This window comes from Arvicola amphibius, chromosome 1, assembly GCF_903992535.2.
Source record: "Arvicola amphibius chromosome 1, mArvAmp1.2, whole genome shotgun sequence".
Classification (NCBI taxonomy): domain Eukaryota; kingdom Metazoa; phylum Chordata; class Mammalia; order Rodentia; family Cricetidae; genus Arvicola; species Arvicola amphibius.
In genome coordinates, this window is record NC_052047.1 from 4929330 (window position 1) to 4950149 (window position 20820).

The window sequence follows — 20820 nt, forward strand, 5'->3', positions numbered from 1 at the left end:
TGCTCAGATCACACTGCCCACAAGAGGCAGGACTGAGAAACCACATTCTGACCCGCCTGCTGCATCAGCCTGCTGTAGTGTGCTTCAGAGCACAACTACCTAGCAGTGTGTTGCTTCCCTTCTTTCTTGGTCTGCTGGCTAGATCTCATCGCTAGGTAATCTGTGTGTGCTCTTCACAGTAACTGAAAGGATCTAGTGTGTGGTGAGTGCCCAGCAGGCACTGAGCGAGTAGGATCCTAAGGCTTACCTTCACCTGGTGTCTAAAGTAGTAAGGACTTGAGTCTATGCACTTCAACTCCACATGAAGTCTCATTAACTAGAACTAATCTTAGCAGCAAGGAAGACATCAGCTTATCTCTTTCAATACACATGTAAAACATTTCACTAAGAACTGAAGCATGTCAGATGTAAAAAGAACAAAGAGAGGTTCCAAATCTAGAAAAACCCTGTGTTGCTGGAGAGGAGCATATGCGCTGCCCGCGAGTGTACTCGGGGAAACTGTCACAGACGCAGAAAGAGAGGCTGCCAGCGCAGAGAGGCCCAGAAGCAGTGTGAGGACACCGTTTGCATCGTCACTTCAAAAGCCAGCGCATGAAAAGGCTAGGAGACACTCTTCGGCACAGCTCTGAACGTCTTTTTTAGTCATTAAAAGGCACTTTGATAGCCCAGAATCCAGAAATTGCTCATTCTGCTACGGCTGACTCACTGTTTCCTGTCAGTGTCTCCCCCCACCCTGGAGCAGAAACCAACAGTGCTCTGGGTTTGTTTCTCCGTTTCATTCTCGCTGAAAGGAATGGAAACTTTCTTGTGAGGAAGCATGCAACATGCATAAATGCAGTGCTGCCTCAGGAACAGAGCAGGCGCTCCCCATCTCATGCAGACGCAGGGAGGGTGTTGGCAGAAACTCTGGCCCACACCCAGGAAGCCCGTGCATCAGAGGAATTCTGACAGGGTTTAGTCAGTGTGTGCTCCCGTGGGCAGGAAAGGATGGAAGAAGTGAAAAGGAAGTGAAGAGAAGAGAAGTTCAGCGGTGTCCATGCGACATCACACGCACACGGCGCACTCAATGCGCCCTGCACTTCGCTCTCGCATTTTTCCATCAGACTCAGTTGCTGTGAACTCTACAGAGCCCTTGTGCTCCCAAAGACACTTTACCCTTGAAGCACGGACTGGCAGGTTTAGGTGGCCTTAATGCTAACCTTTCCTTACTGAACCTAGAGGGTCAGAATTAAGTCTCTCCTAACTCATGCTTTGGAGATTCCTTATTAAGAAAACTGATAAAGTTCCCAAGATGCCTTAGTTCTTTTGAAGAAATGCATCCTTAAGTAACATACAGAAATCACTGTTAACAGACAACCCCAATGGTTTTCTAGTTATTTCTATTTCTTCTTTCACTGAGGCTAAAAAGGGATATGAACCATTCATAATTTGTCTCACTCAGACACATAGAGGAGGAAACCCTAAAATAAAAATTCTCCCTCAATTCAACACTGATTTCTTACTGTTCAACCCCAAAGTTTTAGCTTCATTGAGAAAGCAGGAGTCGCTGGGTACAGAGCTAACTGTGAGAAAGCAGGGGTCGCTGGGTACAGAGGTAACTGTGAGAAAGAAGGGGATGCTGAGTACAGAGCTAACTGTGAGAAAGCAGGGGACGCTGGGTACAGAGCTAACTGTGAGAAAGCAGGGGATGCTGGGTACAGAGCTAACTGTGAGAAAGCAGGAGATGCTGGGTACAGAGCTAGCTTTGCCTTCTACTTGTTTCAAAATAATCAAAAAGTTTACATCATAAGAAAGTAGTAATTAAAATGCCATTATGTTAACTAGAAAATTATTTTTATAAAGAAAAAATTATAAGAAGTGAAGGAAAAAACTCGGGACATTATTTAAGGAGTAATTTTTTAGTACATGAGTTTAATTACCTGAAGTCTAAACCATGAATAACTTTTAATCACACAGCTAGAATTACATGGTCTATTAATAGTTTACAGGTGAGCACGTTGTCGGGCATATCCACTAGCTAAGGGCAAATGTCTGAAATTTTCCAGATGGCCTTCTCAGCACCATATGAAGTGAGCAATGAGTCTGTGGAGTCTTCATGCTTTGGAAATACGCTTTCAATGCAACCTTGACCCTCAAGTGCCGTACTACAGCCTTGAAGTTATCATTCTGTGTCCATGCAAGGCAAGTGTGTGCATACGACAGTGATACACACCAACACACTAACTACTTGTCTGAAGAGTCTTTCAGTTTAATCAAAGCAAAAAGTATACACAACTATAACACAATTGCCCCAGACCCGACACACATAAACACTAACAACACATGACAAATTTGCTAAGTATTTCAGTATGAAGCTGACACCACACAGCCTCAAACTGGCCTTAGAAATATGCCAGGGAACCTCTTTAAGCCAACCAGTGAGTAAATAATTAACTTTTTACATAATAGCTTACATAGTGGTAATCTAATTACCCATTCAACCAATTCACACTGAATACCTGAGCTGCCCCAGTCTTTCAGAGTACAGATAACTGCTATTTACATTTTACAAATAAAGGTTCACTATGTTTTCAGACCTTTAATGCCATGCCTTAACCTTCGTGATTGTTGTATATATTTGTACTGGCAATTTAAAAGTCAGGTGCCAACTGTAATTAAAGAGAACCAAACCAAACCGAACCACAACCTGTGACTGGAAATGAGAGCTTCCCAGTGCCATACCGTGGTCTCTGTGACGGGCCCTGGCCAGCTTCTTCTACTCCAGGAAGACCGCTGCTAGACTCCAACCTCTTCGAAGCTTCACTTCTTCTCACTACTCGTAAATAAAAGAGAATGGTGGATGTGATAAAAATAGGAAAGCAATCTTGTCTAAAAGTCAAGCACTTAGCAGAAATAAGGTGATGTGTGTGACTCACAATCATGCAATCAGGGACAGGCTATGAATTCTGCTGAGGTTAAGTCATGCCAGTCTTGTCATTGTTCGTTTTCCTGTCTCTCTGTGTAACAGCCCTGGATGTCCTGGAACTCGCTCTGTTGATCAGACTGGCCTTGAACTCACAGAGAACCACCAGCTTCTGCCTCCCAAGTGTTGACATTAAAGGTGTTTGTCACCATGCCTGGCTAAGTTTTAAAGACAATGACTTCTGATGTGGGATTCCCCTCTGTATGCTGTGACTATGTTTTATTACTACTGGTTAATAAAGAAGCTGCTTTGCCCTATGGCAGGGCAGAATATATGTAGGTAAGAAAACTAAACTGAATGCAGAGAGAAAGAAGGCAGAGTCAGAGATGCCATGTAGCTGCCAAAGAGAAAGATGCCGGAACCTTACTGGTAGGCCATAGCCTGTGGTGATACATAGATTGATAGAAATGGGTTAATTTAAGATGTAAGAGCTAGCTAGGAATACACCTGAGCTGTTGGCCAAGCAGTGCTGTAACTGATATGGTTTCTGTGTGATTATTCGGGTCTGGTGGCCAGGAAATGTAAGCACAGCCTCTGGTTACAGACTTCCTTCTTTTCTGATGAGATGATTATGTCACTGCTTGGTGAAACTGCTACTATTTGATAAACAATTTTTAAAAGTAAACATCTTACAATCTTAACCTTTTGACAAGTTTTGTTTAAAAAATATTAAAAAAATAGTGACAGTTGCTTTTTAGAAAAGATACTTTGCTTGGTTTAGGTGACGCTTACCTTGTCTGAAATCTGACTCCGAGGAGATAATAGACGGGCTTTCACTGGAGGTACTAAAGAGATCACTGTGGTAAGGTTTGTATCTTGGAGCTGGTTCTAAAAAAATTTTTAAAATTTAGAAAGTTTATAGCAATGCCACACAAATTTTAAAAAAAGAACACACTCAATCTTGATTAGAAAATTTTATACATCACTTTAAAATTGAAAAATTAGGCTCTATTGTAGGGATACTTTGCACACAGGCTGAAAGTGTGGATTCTGGAAACAGACTGCTTGGATTTTGCTATTGTTGCTGTTTGCCAAAAAAGGGGTTATAGTAACTGCACATCTCATAAGGCTGCTGATAGAATCAAAAGCTCTTAGGACAGTATGGATGTTATAGAAGCAACATTCATTATCAGTTTTAGGATGCTATGTGTAGTTTTCTGTCAGGTACTTACTACAAGGGATCAAACCCCCAAGAGCACAATCCAAGAGACTTCACAACATGGAAGGTAAGTACACCAACACACAATGCAAGAGAGGACATTCAGTTCTACCAGAATGGGAAGGGCGGAGTCAGGAAGGGCTCGGGTAGAGATCTGCTCAGACAGTGCCTTCTGCAAGGGGCTAAAGCAGGGACAGGCATGGACTATAACAGAAATACCATGCAAAAAGTATTTGTATCTTTTAAAGTTTATTTTATGTGCTGGAGGCTCTGTCCATCCATGTTTTGACCCCCCTTCTCCATCCCCATGGTCCTGTGGGGCTCTGTCCATCCATGTTCTGAACCCCCTCTTCTCCATCCCCACGGTCCTGTGGGGCTCTGTCCATCCATGTTCTGACCTCCCTCTTCTCCATCCCCATAGTCCTGTAGGGCTCTGTCCATTCATGTTCTGACCCACCCCCTCTTCTCCATCCCCACGGTCCTGTGGGGCTCTGTCCATCCATGTTCTGACCCCACCGTCTCCATCCCCATGGTCCCCGTGGGGCACTCTCCATCCATATCTGGATTCTCTATTCTCTCTAGCTTCCTTTCTGTAGTCTTGCTCTCCATATAACCCAGCATATAGAAAGTGGGCTTGCCAGATTGGAAATCTGGGCACAGCACTGTAGTTTTCAAATGCTTTTGAACCAGAGTCCTTCGGAGGACAATTTATAAACTCCTTAGGTTGCTATTCAAGGACTGTCATCCTCAGGTCCACATTAAGATTTGTAACATATTTTGAAAGCTGCAGATTCAGTGGTGAGAATCTGCTCGAAAGCACAAAACTTTACTCACAGCCCAAGTTTATCATACAAATATTTAAATAAAAATTTAAAAACTAAATTCATGTAGAAGTCTCATCACTGTGTTTTTCCTCAAACAAATTCTCCCCCTGCATCAGCACCCCGCTGGTGACCAGCACAGCAGCTCTTAGTTACTCCCTGGAAACGCGTGCTGAGGACCGCCATCGTTTCTCTCGTCTATATAACTCTGTAAGGTAAGCACTGAACTGGACATCTCTTCTCGTACTTCCCATTCCTTACGCTTCACTAGCTGCTGCCTCTCTCGCTAAATGATGAAGTCTTTCACAGGAAGATGAGCTGCTTCTCACATCCGGCACATGCCCAGTGTGCAGCAAGTACACGGTTCCTGCGTCAGTGGATGGAATCAAGGGTTACACGAGGGGACTTCAGGTGACCTTGCAGAGAATGACTTTCACAGAACCAGCAGAACACAACGGTCAAAGGAGGGCAGGTGGGAAGAACTGGGGAGATGCACACGCGCTATTGTTTGTTTCTGTTAGCTGGCGGTTTGGAGGGGAGAGCTATTGGCCCAGGGAACAGACTGCTCGTGTTTTCTGGTGGTTGACAAAAAGCCTGTTTTTGAAGTTGCAGATGATAGTCGGAAAAACTGATGGAAAATGTGCTGATGGAAATGGAGATGGAAAAACACGAGGGAGGCTTCACCAAGAGGAGAAACAGCAGGCAAGAAAGAAGGTCAAAACAAAGATTTGAAATCTCAACACAGCAACGTCAGAAGGTCATTTGGCAATAATGGCTGAGGCACGGTGAGGGAGCCCTGTGGCTAGAACCCCGACACCAGGAGAGACAGCACCCTGGGAAACTATGAGGAGGGTCAGCGAAACCCACAGGAATCCATCATGTGGGCCTCGGGCTAAGGATGCATGAATTTTAGTGACTTATCCAAACTGTTTTGTGGCTTTTTGTGGATTTTTGGAGAGAGCAGCCCATGGGAAATGCCCTGAAGTGAGGTGGAGATGCCAGATGTCAGGTCACTGGAAGAAGTGAAGAATGTTTCTGTTCCCAAGCAGTCTGCAGATTCAAGGCTAGGAACATCACACAACCAAGTGTTGGTGCTAGGTGTCAACAGAGACTGTACAAGAGGACAAAGCTAACGAATAACAAAGAGGTTAGTTAAATGGCATCACAAGAGCCAGGTCGGTGGAGCCAGGAACTATGTGCTGGGAGAATCCTGGCAGAGGCAGGAGTCTTGCTGAGAAAGAGACTTTAAACAAACGCGAGCCAAGTAAATGCCTGGCCATGAACTCATGGGAAGGAAGTTTCTATGATAACATTCATCTGAAGAACAAGGCATACTGTTGCTGATGAGCAGACCGCCCAGCCTGTGTGTAGTCAACACAAGTATACTTTCATCAATGAGAAAGGTTTCAGAATTGAGAAGTATTTCCTAGTCCTCTGTGAATGACCGTGTCCTACCACAGAGAAATCTCGTGGTGAGCAGGTCTCACGTCCACTGGCGAATGTGTGATCGAAAGGGCCGTGGAAGACGCAGAGCAACAGGCAGCCCCGTAGTGTCCGTGAGAATAGTAACGTTACCGAATGCTGCTTCATTGCTAAGAACACAATAATTATGCACACATTAAAAAGTTACTTAGGAAGAACTGTTTCAACTGAAGGCACCAAAGCACTTTGGTTTTTTTGTTGCCAACCTCTCCTGCAAATACCATGTGGGATTTTCCAGGGAACCAGCACCAAATCACAAATCCAGAACTGCAAGTTTCAGGACAGCTAGACCAGCAAGACCCGGGAGAGGACCTGGCCGTAGACACAACACGCTCTGCTGATTCACTAAGCTAAGTATGAAGGAGCAGTGAACCGGCTCTATAAACCGACCAGAGAGTTTTCCTGCGCTCGGATGCTGGGCCTCAGGAAGAAAGCACAAAGAACCAGCGAGGAGCAGTCTTATGCTGAAGTGAACCGTGAAACTGGGGACTGGAGAGACAGCTCAGCAGTGCAGAGCACAGCTCTGGCAGAGACAATGCGTGCAGCTCACGGCCACCTGCAACCTCAGGTGCAAGAGACCCAACAGCCTCCTGACCTCAGCAGGCACTGCGCACACGTGGTACACATACATACTGCTGGGAAACACTCAAACGTAAAATAAAGATTAATAAATCTTTTAAAAAGTGCTTTATTTCTGTTTTATGTGTTCTACCCGCATGTGTGTCTGTGCACCATGTGCATTCATATCCGCCAAGTCTACAAGACAAAGTTGGATCCCCTGGAACTGGAGGTGCATTTGTACATCACCATGTGGGGTCTGGAACTGAACCTCAGTCCTCTGGAGGAGCAAGTGCTTGTACCTACTGAGCCATCTTTGTAGCCCCTCCCCCCTTTTAAAAAGTAAAATTAAGAGGAAAGAATAAAAGAGACATCAAATTCTAAAACTGGTTTTTAACATAGAGAACTCTTGTGCCTTCTGCCCAGCTTTCTATAGAGAATTATCTGAACACTAAATTGTCAACTTCAACAGTATAGTAATAATTTAGAATTTTTAAGCTTTAACTATCACTTCTTTCATAGGATCTTTGTTGATTCTTTCTCATTCTGTTCCCAGGGAGGTTGGAATACTCACTGCCACTGCTGTGATTTCTAGCTGCAGGACGAGCCCCAGTGGCCCCCAGTGGTGGCGTCTCATTGGAATACCATCCCAGTAAAGCTGCTGTCTTAACCTAGCACAGTCTCTCCCAATGCTATCCTGCTTCATTAGATCAAAATTATGTAACTTTGGTAAGGAGAAATTGGGGCTTGTTAGGTGGTGAGTTCAATGTCCAAGTTCCCAGGCAGAAACACCCACCAGTGTTATCTGGTCTCTTCTGAAATCTGGATGGCCAACAGAAAAACCATAGCACAGAGTTCAAAGCACAGGCTGATCGGGAAAAATGGATCATGGACCTCTTTTGACAAATCAGTTTACTTTTCTGAGCCTTGGGCAAAGAGACCCGGATTCTTTCATGCAAACTCGTGACCTTCAGGTATGTTCTCCATAGGGCTGGCTGGGTGGCTGACGTCAGGTGGGTGAGACAGGGGTGGCTAAGGGAAAGGCTCCTTTCAAGAGGACAGGTCTGTTCCAGAGAAACGCTGCGTTTGAAGGAGACTACTGTGTTCACTGTCAGTGCAACGATCCTCTTTGCACATCCAAAAACACAAATGAAATGTGGCAATTTCATTTTTTAGTTGTTTTAAATACTGAAACAAATTGCTTTTCCTTTTGGGGTGCTGGGGATCAAACGTGAGGTTGGTGTGGTATGCCACTGAGTTAAATCCCAGCACTGAACATTTTTTTTAAAAGTAAAGTAACAACAGGAACTCTCCAGCTGCAACTGTGAAAATCCATGATGGAAATGACCATCCTCTGATTGACAGAAACTCAACCTTCAACCAGTTCAGGGATAGTGAGTATGCTATTAAAGTCCAAGGCAGTGTTTGGATAAAGATGTACTCGAAGACGTCATCTAATCCTAAAATTACGGAAACCCATTAACAGTTATCAGGATCAAGATCACAGAAGACTGTAGAGCACTTCAAAGTATGAATATTTGGAAAAAATATATAAATATGAATGGTGTGTACATTAGGAGGTGGACTGTTCTGCTTGGTTTATCACACATAAAGACCTCGATTTCCATGAGAATTCAAGGAGACAAATAGCATTTATTTTCTATTCTCGTCTTTCTCTGTGTACAAGTTAAGACCTTTGCTGCGCTTGTTTGCACAGCTTGTGTAAATTACACGCGCAGAGATACAACACAGTTGAAAACCAGTCTGCCCCAAACTAAAAATCACACTGGAATTGATGTTTCTGAATTCCATACCTCAACTGCCCCCACAGATAATGTGCTATGTAATGATGCTAGGAAGGCAAGCGTAAGTTAGTGCTACTGACAAATATAATAATGGAGGCTTATTTAAGGTGATGTAAGTATTTGCACAATAAATCTATATTTTCAGGTTTTGTCTATTAGGTTTTAAAACACCTAAAAAAATACAGTCAGGTTTTATTGATAGCAAATGCTTTTGATTCACACTAAAAAGATTCAGAACAGAAAATGTCTGGTTATTAAATAGTTCAAAGCAAACTATTTTTTAAAAGCTTTTCATTTGTGTATATATCCTTTAACAAACATAAAATTTCAAAATCTGGAAATATTGTGTTATCATAACTACTTAAGTGAACAAATAAACTTAGAACTATTACGTGTTATCTTTACAGAGAAACTTGTGTGGGCTCACACTGGGTAGTGAACACACTGACTGCCTTGTGAGATACACGGACTACATGCTAAATGTATTTTGTTAGGACTACATGCTAAATGTATTTTGTTACAGGCAGTCCAATGAAAAGTTACTTATTTAAACAAAATACATTAAACTGACAATCATAGAACAATTTACAGATTTTCATTCCACTAATATCTGATCTCCGTAACGCAAACCTAGGCTCCACTATAAAAATTCAGTTTTACTAAGCCATACTAATAACTTTAAAAACACTAAGGCAAAGAGTCTTTTGTAGCCAATACATAGGAATGCCAGACAATGCTAATTTCTTTTTTTTGTGTGTGTGTGTGTGTGTGTGTGTAGTGTGTGCAGAGCATGCATGGATGTATGTGAGGGTGTGCGCCTGCATGTGTGTACATGCGGGTCAAAAGATAACAGGTACTCCAGCTGTTACCTTATGTAAGGCAGCGTCTCTGACCACAGGGAACTTGCTGTTTTAGCGACACTAGCTGGCCAGCATGCTCCCGGGACCTGCAGGATTCTGCACTCCCACAGTGCGGTTACAGGCACGCAAGTCCACGCCCAGACCCACACAGTGCTTGGGTTCTTATGAGATCTGGTCACTACGTCGACAGAGTAAAGGTTCCTACACAATGAGCCATCTCTTCAGATCCATGGCTTTACTGTTTAGTATCATCATCTTGATTGAGTCTCTCACTAGGTAGCTCTGGCTGGCCTGGACCTTACTAAGTAGACCAGGCTGGCCTCAAACTCACAGAGATCCGCCTGCCTCTGCCTCCCGCGGGCTGGGACTGAAAATGTGAGTCATCATGACCAGTTCTATGGTTTATTCACATGAAGAAAAAAAAGATATTGTTCATTCTAAATGTCAGAAATACTCATCTCGTTTGCACGTATCTCCATTATTCAAAGATTAACTATAATGTTTTTTCTATTTGATCCACAGACATTATTCAGAGGTTAACTATAACAGTTTTTCCCATCTGATCCACAGACAGCTGTCTTTTCCCACAATGGAAATATTTCTTTATGCGTGTCTTCAAGAGCACACAGTCTTAGGTGCAGACAAACTACAGTTTACATGTAAGCTGCCGCTGGCTAACACTGAGGGCGACCTGACTTCACAAGTGCAGTCCTTTCTCTTCAGCTACGGGAAGGGCCTGCTGCTGCCCTCACAAAGGCTAAAACTGATACAGAGAATAAACTTGTAATTTTATTTCCCATCTTACAAAGATTCAAAACCATTTTATTTCAAGAATACATAGTAACAGGCCTGGAGAGATGGCCCGGCAGGTAAGAGCAATTGCTGGTCTTACAGAGGACCTGGGTTCAGTTCCATGTAACAGCATGATGGTTCACAATTATCAGTAACTCCAGTTCCAGGGGATCCATGTCCTCTTCTGGCCTTCACAAACACTAGCCACATACACACTGCACAAACATACATGAAGCACTCACACAAACATGTAAAGAACATATTGAATTACTTCAAAAGACACTAATACTTTATAAGATGTATATTATATACAAACCCACAATATCAATTAAATACCCATTATTTCCTCCATAATTCTCGATTCTTTAATCATTTGTAATCCACGTTGAAGGAAACACTGCAATATGTCTTTTACTAGGACAGAACAGGCTTAGCAGAAGGAAGGACATCTATGGACAGACTAAACAACCACCTAAGATGGTTATGGGCTTAGGGCTGGGGGTATGTGAACAGTTCTTTGCTGTGCACACAGGAGGACCTGATTTTGATCTAACCCACATAAAAGCCAGGCTTGGTGAGGAGACTTGTAGTTGTAGCTCTGTGGTGACTAGGGCTAGGGGAGGGGCAGTGGTGTGAGGTGAGGTGGGGATAAGCAGATTCCTGGGGCTTGCTCTTTAGTCAGAGTTTTGGGTCCAATGGAAGCCCTGTCTCAGAAAACAAGGTGGTGGTTGGAGAGATGCCTCAGCAGCTAATGGTACATACTTCTTACAGGTTAGGTTCTGAGCCACTACGTAATGGCTCCTAACTCTAGGGGATCTGATGTCTTTGTCTGGCCTCAGAGTACTGTATTCAAATTCACAACATCATACTCCGCATCAATACACACAGTTAAAAATAAAAATAATAAAAAAAAGGTGGATGGCTCCTGAGGAACAACACCCAAGATTGATCCCTGGCTCCAGACACACACAGAGGCACATGTAACCGCACACATACGAACAAGCATTTCCTGCACACACATGAAGGCCAATCTCTGGCCTCCAGATAAACACAGAGGCACATGCGTCTGCACACATATGAACAAGCATTTCCTGGACACACATGAAGGCCAATCTCTGGCCTCCAGATAAACACAGAGGCACATGCGTCTTTATACACATGAACAAGCATTCTTTGCACACACAAAAGACAGCATTTCCTCAATTCTGTTACTCTTTACTCTAAATAGAAAGCATTATAAAGTTCTTTTCAAATAGCTATGACAAAGGACAATACAATTATAACAAAGAAATGGGAAATTATAAAGCTTTCATCCTAAAATAGTTCAGGATTTGGCTAGTTTGGTCTACACATAAGTTCCAAGGAAGCTGCATCCATGTCCATATGTGTGATTTAGCTAAAAATCCATTTTTCCTCTTGCATGCATTTATGCTAAAATAGTTACTATCCTTATGTTGCAAACATAACTTTATTCAATTTCAATGTTTTGATTTTTTTTTCTGTGCGTGACTCAGATATTTTGGAGACAGCTTAAACTCAGAATAAGAATTTACCACGTGCTGGGTATAGTGCGCACCTTTAATGCCAGCACTGGTGAGACAGTTCAAGGCTAACCAATATGACACAGTAAGAGCATGCTATATATAACCTATAAAGTTGATTTTATGCTTTTCAAATTAAAAATGTAATAAGTGCTTGTTTAATCACTTCACACTCATTATCTGATTCATCTATTTTTTCTAGGTCCATTTTATAGATGGCATAACTCAGACTAGGGACGATGTCTCAACTCACAGACACAAAATGGTGACTTTAAATCTGTACACCTACATACCATACTTTTAGAAATGCAGATCTCAACTATTTCAAACCAACGATGCCTGTCATGTACTCTGAAACCTGTTTTGGAAGCTGGTGGTCTGAGTTCACCTGGTACCAAGCAAGGTTACCTCCCTGAGCTTGGTGTGACCCACTGCTTCTGAGACCCACGAGCCAGCCATTCCCTGAGGCCTCCACTGAGACAGCACACATCACCTAACACTGCCTGACCCTGAGGGTTAGAGTTAATACATGCACTGTGGAGTGCTCGTGTGGGGGGTACTTGGGCGTGCTGTAGGGAGGAGGATTGGGCATGCTGTAGGGAGGACTTGGGCGTGCTGTAGGGAGGAGGATTGGGCATGCTGCAGGGAGGACTTAGGTGTGCTGCAGGGAAGACTTGAGCATGCTTTAGGGAGGACTTAGGTGTGCTGCAGGGAGGACTTAGGCGTGTTATAGGGAGGACATAGACGTGCTGTAGGGAGGACTTAGGCGTGCTGCAGGGACGACCTAGGCATGCTGCAGGGAGGACATAGACGTGCTGTAGGGAGGACTTAGGTGTGCTGCAGGGAGGACTTAGGCGTGCTATAAGGAGGACATAGGCATGCTGTAGGGAGGATCTAGGCGTGCTGCAGGGAGGATTTTGCAGCACACTCCTATTAGAGTTTTGATAGAAGACTGAACAGAAACTGACAGAGGAGCTAATGTGGCCTAGATGCAAACGCTTTGCAGTGGAAATCAGACTTGTAGAACGGTTTAATAGCCCTTCTTTATTTTAAGACACAACCTTAGGTATTTTAATTCATTTATTCTCTCAGACACACACAGATTTACTAACCTTCCACATTCATGGCTTCTCTCAGAACCTGAAGCTTCTTTTGTCTCTCTCGAATTCGGTCCAAGGCACTTGATACTGCAGAGGAGGTTGGTGTGTCTCGAGTGTGATATGCTGGCTCCGCTCTCTGAGGCCCAAAGACATCCAAGGCAATGCTTCCATCAGAGTACCTGGCCTCCTTCTTTCTAGGAGTGCTTGAAGTCCGTCCTGTTACCGCCTCAGGGTCACAGTGCTGGGACCTGCCAGTCTCTCCAGAAAAGTCCCTGTCAGCCGTACAAAGCAAGTCCATGGACGAAGCCCAGACCTTTTTCTTAGAGAATGTGTCGACTCCAGGGAAAGCCCTTTTTTGTGGACTGCTAGTTTTGAACTGGTAAGGGGAACAGACAGTCTCAGAATCTTGATGCCTGGAATTATTATCAGATGGGATATCCTTGAAATAATCTTCCTCATCTTGTGTGTCTCTGATGGACAGAAATCCCATAGACTTACTAAGCCCTTTGTTAAGAAAAGTCTGATGAGAGAATGGAGCCTTGTGTATGTCTAGTACATCAGAAGTGGAGCTTCTTCCTGGAATGATAAGAATCTATCATGTATGCGCAGAATCTTTAGAAAGTCAGCAAGAATGTAACCCACCACTGATAAAGCACAGCAGTTCCCTAAATTATCCACGTGGAGGATCAGAGATGAAATGACGATGGTAATCGTGAGTGTGGAACACGTGGAAACAGAGTGTATAAATCATTGAGGCCAATGTCTCTTTGCTCTGCTTTGGCATGATGGGGCCCTTGTGCATGCAAGAACTGCACCACTGAGGGATGACTGCCTCACAAGGCCTCTCAGGGAACAAGAACTGCACCACTGAGCGATGCCGGCATCACAAGGCCTCTCAGGGAACAAGAACTGCACCACTGAGGGATGACTGCCTCACAAGGCCTCTCAGGGAACAAGAACTGCACCACTGAGTGATGCCTGTCTCATAATGCCTTTTAGGGAACAACATAAATAGCTTATTGAACCTATGCTTCCAAGTAGTACTATTTCCATCAGCAGAAGAAAACTATTTGGCTTACAAACAAAGATAAAAGCTGTTAATAACATCTACTTTTGTAGAACAGTAATTGTCCATGAAATTATGGGGATAATATAACGCATAACATACTCTTTTAACTTGTAAAAATATAACTTAAAATATGTTTCAGGTAAAAAGTCCTGGTATTTCTGATCCTTTAAATAAATGTTTGATTGACGAATATAGAATTCTTTCTATTCTGCATAGGAAGAAAACTGCAATACATGGAATTATCAAGTTCAAGAAAACTTTACCATATCTGAAACTAAGATAACTTCCATCTAAATTGTTAAAGTCATCCAATTTGTCATGACAGACTAGAGACTGAAGTTCCTCCCTTAGAATGGAAAGCACACTATTTGCTAGCTGCAGCACCAGTGCTAGCTTTGTCTCTAGGGGTCAATAGAGTTAAAACCAGGTATATATCCTGTGGGTTATAAAGGTCAATGGAGACATACCAGAAATATCCATTCAGCTACATTAATTCTATGAATCAACAGACTCAACAACCAAAATGGCCGGTTGTGGTGGCGCACGCCGGTAGGATTTGCTGAAGGAGGCAGAGGCAGGAGGATCACGAGTTCGAGGCCAGCCTGGGCTACTCGTTTTGCCGGGCGATGGTGGCGCACGCCTTTAATCCCAGCACTTGGGAGGCAGAGGCAGGCGGATCTCTGTGAGTTCGAGACCAGCCTGGTCTACAAGAGCTAGTTCCAGGACAGGCTCTAAAGCCACAGAGAAACCCTGTCTCGAAAAACCAAAAAAAAAAAAAAAAAACAACCAAAATGGTATTTGTCCAGTATTGAAAAAAAAAGTGGAAATATTTTGAGGTTACTACCTCAATAGCCCTAAATACTGACAACTTTCTCTGATATATTCGGTGATTTCTCCTTGAAAATAAACATGCTGTATAATATGACTAGATCCTTCTTAGTAACAAGGAATGGCTTTCGAATTCATTTGAATCTACCAGTTGTCACTTCAAAGGAATAACTATAAGCTTTAATTCCTTGATAACAAATGTACCTTAAAAATATGAGGAAAAGTATATTTAAATCAGTTGATGCAATAAGTAACAATACAAATGCTATGTTGTTTGTATTTCATATCCCTGTAAACATGGATCTAATTCTGCATAACTACAGACGGCTTCCATACTTGAGGTACTGGATCTCGTGGACACTAGAAAACACACTCCCCGCACCCAGGCAGATTACTACAAAACCTCTCTTCTAGCTGAGACATGGCAGAGCCACAGTCCTTCAGGGTAAGTAACATTGTTACACAAACTACATTTGGAAGCTAGCAAATTTAAAACTGTATGGACTTCAAAGCATACTCTTGTAAGCTGACAGAATACATAAGCTAAAAAGTAAAAGAACTGAGGATTCGAGGGTCAAGAGCCACACGCAAATGCAGCATCCTCAGTGGCCGAAGTTGGAAAACTCAAGCGGGGTAGCTGACACACCACAAGCTCACCCACAGCCACTGTTACCTTGATAGGGTGTCACTGTGAGTGCACTCTCCATTCCCGCTTCTCCTCATTCTCCAGATCCCCCACCTTCACTGGCATCCAGCCTTCTCGCCTTCCCTGGCTCATGCCACCCACCCCAGGGTCTCTGCTATGGGCCCTTACAGCGCCAGTGTTTCTCCCTTTACATTGAGCTGTTCCATTAGTACACAAATGCCATCTTTCTCAAAAGACAGACAAAACCAAGACAAACTCCTCCCGTTCCCTCACCCCCTGCAGCTGCTGTCTCTCCAGTCCCTCGCTCTTTATTCACTAGGTCCCTACTGGTCAGGCCTCTGCTACTCTGCATCTGGGTGGCCCATCACACACCACTGGTGGCCTCCACATTGCCTAGCTCAGCTGCTCCAGGTGAAGGCCTTTTTCTTTCCAGCCTGGCTCCCCTGCTGAGGCTGCTTGTCCCTCTCCAAATCCTTTAATGTATATTCAAATGTTGGGTTTCCTCAAGTATCAGGTTCAGAACTCCTTTATATTTTTTGTCTTTTCCTTATAAAATTTTATTAATATTAATAAAAATAAAAAATGTGGCCTGGATTTGAAAAACTCCCACGTTTTCTTTCTTAATATGGATCTTTTTGGGGGAAGCTCCAGTCTTACACAACTGGAGCTCCTGTTACCGTGTCTGAGGAGTACCTCAAACTGTCCAAGGTTCCAACTCGTCTTGTTTTCTGCTTCCAGTCTTTCCTAACATTGGTTACTCAAAACGGAAACACGGGCACTCTCCTTAAATGACTCATCCTCCTTAGCTTCCTCAGCAATTCTGTTCAGAATTTTCAAAGACACCTTACTTCATGTGTTAATTTCCAATTCCATCATATCAAACCCAATTAATGATGCTGAGTGGCAAGTTCACTGTTGTGCCCTTAGATTAGCTGCTTCTATGAACTCCATCCAACCACCAGAATTATCTTTTGCCAATGTCAATTCCACCACGTCACTGACCTGCTCAACAAATCAGACAGCCTATCACTCACGAAATGGAGACCTCCCAGCCTGCACTGGGTATCTCCGTCCTCACTTTAGCCAAGCTGCGGGCTCTCTGTTGACCTCTTATAAATAAAATATACTTTTCTGCCTTTTCTTTTCCAGATGTTTCTCGTGTCCAGTTTCTTTGCATTTAATTGTTTTATTTTAATCTTTTCAAAAAAGCTGATTAACTTACTTATCTTTATGTGTATGGGTGCTTTGCCTGTATGTATTTAAGTGTATGATATGTGTGCAGTGCCTCCAGAAGCCAGAGGAGGGTGTTGGATCACCTGAGACTTGAGTTACAAAAGGTTGTAAGCCACTTTGGGATGCTAGGAACTTAAATCAGGTCCTCTGGAAGAAGCCAGTACTTGTAACTGCTGAGCCATCTCTCCGGGCTCCCCACAGTTTTATTTTAAATGGGACTTCCTAAAAGCAGCCAACCCTAACGTCACTGTAATATAAACAAAATACTTACCGAATAGATTGCAAGTCTCTTCGACTTGTAAGAGCTAAGAACATGTCTGCGTTAGACTGTTAGTGTTTACTAACAATATATTAGTTGGTCATGGTTTCTCCAGGAAGCATGTCTTCTCCCTGGCCACACAGGCCTAAAGGAGATGCTGACTACACACCTTTCAGGAGACAGGGTCCTATGGTTGTGACGAAAATAAATCAGATACAGAAATATTTCAGTATATATCTATTGAAAGTCCAAATGGCTAAGGCCAACATGGGTTATATATTAAGACCCTATCTCAAAGAAATCCAAAGTGGGGCTGGGGAGACGGCTTAATGGTTAAGAGCACTTGCTGCTCTTACGGAGGACCTGGGTTCAGTTTGCAGTCACTACATGGTGGCTCACACTGTCACTCAGTTCCTGGAACCCTCTTCTGGCCTCTGTAGGCACTATAAACATGTGGTATACATATAAGGAGAACATTCACACACATAAGAGGAGAACAGTAGAAGAAATGAGCTATAAGGGTGGCAACGAGAAGGTGGCATTGACTGGGGATGGAGGGGATGACTGACAGAAAAGAGGAAAGGAAAGATAAAAATATTATGAGGATTTTAAAAAACACAGAAAGGGGCTGGAGAGATGGCTCAGTGGTTAAAAGCACTGCTTGCTCTTCCAAAGGTCCTGAGTTTAATTCCCAGCAACCACATGGTGGCTCACAACCATCTGTAATGGGGTCTGGTGCCCTCTTCTGGCCTGCAGGCATACACACAGACAGAATATTGTATACATAATAAATAAATAAATATTTTTAAAAACACACAGAAAAACATACTGTAAAGGCTACTTAAATGTGTGTACATGCATACATTTGTGTATACACATACACACATACATACATTTTTAATAGAGTTATGTCACATGGTGCCCCCTCCCAAGAGCTATGTAACATCTAACAAAAATTCCAGCATCAGGCATGGGAACCCCCATACCTCCTGAATTGCTATTTGAGGGAATACATGAATCTCCCAAAACAATACAGGCTATTGACACTTCCCTCTGTTACCTTCCCCAGAAACTTAAAAGACCCTCCTACTGAGGACACCACACACTTCAGACACAGGACTGGGAGAAATAAAGCTGAATCTGACCCAGGAAGTCCTTCTGATGACTGGCTTTTTCAGCATGGGAAGGCACTATGAAGCTTGCCTAGTTCAAGGAGCAAAACCTTCAAACAAAAGGCTAGTGTGAACTCTATGAACCACAATGACTGGCCCATCGGTTTATCTCCAAAGGTGCAACAGTGATTATTTCACTGGGGGCAGCCAACAGGGAGGGATTCATGCCCGGTGCTATAGACACAGCCAACCACAGGTGACTGGAGAGCTCAGAAACCCTAGAGGAAAGCTTGCTACTGCCATCTCCCTAAGCGTATGTAATTGCAAACTACACTTATTCTCACGTTCAAAGATAAGCATAGTAGCCCTAATCCCTCACCAGAGGAGCTTCTTTTTATCACAAACTGAGACCACTACAGGGATCCCCAGCTGGTCAAATGTAGAGATTGTGTCTTCGAGGTACCTAACCCTAAGAGAGCTGTCGGCAATACAACCCTTGAGCCTAAACCAAAGGCTCAGGGAACATCACAGAAGAGGGGCAGAAATGTTGTAAGAGCTGGGGAATAGGATGCCTACTGCTAGCCTAGATAGTATCCACTAGACATCATAAGAAAATGCATGTGTGAACTCCCAACTATATACTTGCTTGAACAATAATGGCATAATGGCATCGCCAGGTGACACGCCAACACAGACAGTAGAAATTTCACAAATCCTGTCCCTAGATGAAATATAAGTGTCATCAATAGCTGATGACAGGGGGGAAATCAATTTCCTCCAGAGACAGGATCCAATCATAAGTGGTCTGTTCTGGAAACATTTGAAATGGTCAATGCTACCGGCACTCAACAGATTGTATGTGAGCACATACGCACACAGCTGTATATATGTAACAATAATTAGAAGTGGTCATAAATTTGGGAGGGAAAGACAGGAGTGAAATAAATGCAATATTCATGCATAAAGTTCTCAAATTAAATTAAAAACACATTCATACAAATAAAACAAAAATAAATCCAAAAATAACAAGAAAATACATAGTGAAAATAAAACAATCTACTTAAAAGTTTCCCACAACTTTGTTTTGATCCTCCAAATATGTCAACTATAACTATGGTGGAATTTGTTGTTGAAGTTTTCAAATCATATCTGTTAACATTATAATCACAAACCTAAGGTTTTATGACAATTACTTATAAAAGCTTGAATGATAATCGAAGCCTATTTTGGTGGCCAAAGAGACCACAAAAAAGATGGTGAAACAGAAAGATCTGAAACAACGAAAGATGGGAGGAGGAAATGAGCAAAAAATGGCAGTGTGAGACAAGTTTAAAGCCAGAGGAGTGCACACTTGTCATGAAGGATCCAATGGAAAGTATGAGCGTCGTAAAGTTATAAGTCACAAAAAATGTTAAAGAACACTGTGGGTAAGAGAAGAATAACAAACACTAATGGCGCCTTCACTTCAGCTGTACAACCAGACACATAGCTGCTGACTTACACATTGTAGGATGAAAAACTGTGTTTTATAAAAGAGGGTTGTTTATGTACAATAAAATATACAGTATAAAATAATAGTAAGAATTCTGAAAATCACAAATCTTACGAAATAAAGTAAGGGTACACTATAGTAGTGTAGTTACTTTATGTTGCTAAGGCACTAAGGAACATTCACCAATCCAGTAACTTAAAATACGAGTTCAAATACAGAACCTCTCCATATTGGTGAGAAGAAACACTGTGCCCTAGGCTAGGCTGACTGATGCCCAAGTCTGCAGACAAAAGAGCACGTGCTGATGACAGCACTGCCATTCAATCATTTGTACTGGAGACAAAGCAAAGTGTACACCACTGCTTTCCCTACAGCTCTAAACATGTGTGCAAGCCACTTGTGCAGTAAATACCATTGCAATCATTGGTAAAGCACAGCAGCTGCAGCCACTGCCAGGCAGTGAGGTCAACACCTGTGGTGACAGCATCGCCACTGGGGCTGCTCGAGCTTTTGAAGAGGAAGAAACAATGAAAGTTCCTCATCCTGACACACTAACTCCTTCTGCTATATGACCCTGACACACTTACCCCTTCTGCTGTATTACTCACCCTGACACACTTACTCCTTCCACTGTACAACCCTGACACACTTACCCCTTCTGCTGTACTATTCATCCTGACACACTTACCCCTTCCGCTGTACTACTCATCCTGACACACTCCTTCCACTGTACAACCCTGACACACTTACCCCTTCCGCTGTACTACCCACCCTGACACAATTACTCCTTCCGCTGTATGACCATGACACACTTACCCCTTCCGCTGTACTGCTCATCCTGACACACTCCTTCCACTGTACAACCCTGACACACTTACCCCTTCCGCTGTACTACCCACCCTGACACAATTACTCCTTCCGCTGTATGACCATGACACACTTACCCCTTCCGCTGCACTGCTCATCCTGACACACTTACCCCTTCCGCTGTACTGCTCATCCTGACACACTTATCCCTTCTGCTGCACTAGCAGAGCACACTGGACTGACTGGTCTACTGTGAAACTCATATATGACTTTATTATTTAATCACTTCCATTA

General features: G+C 43.1%; 1 protein-coding gene across 5 annotated transcripts in view; it reads right to left on the minus strand.

Annotated features, from left to right (window-relative positions):
* Nucleotides 1-20820, minus strand: part of Ptpn13 (protein tyrosine phosphatase non-receptor type 13) — a 178070-nt gene that overhangs the window by 89120 nt on the left and 68130 nt on the right. For all 5 annotated transcript variants that reach the window (XM_038346696.2, XM_038346705.2, XM_038346688.2 and 2 more), the window contains exons 7-9: nucleotides 13093-13656; nucleotides 3695-3790; nucleotides 2722-2812 (exon numbers count right to left, since the gene is read on the minus strand). In XM_038346696.2, the coding sequence (XP_038202624.1) occupies nucleotides 2722-2812; nucleotides 3695-3790; nucleotides 13093-13656 (751 nt within the window). The remainder of the gene's footprint in view (nucleotides 1-2721; nucleotides 2813-3694; nucleotides 3791-13092; nucleotides 13657-20820) is intronic.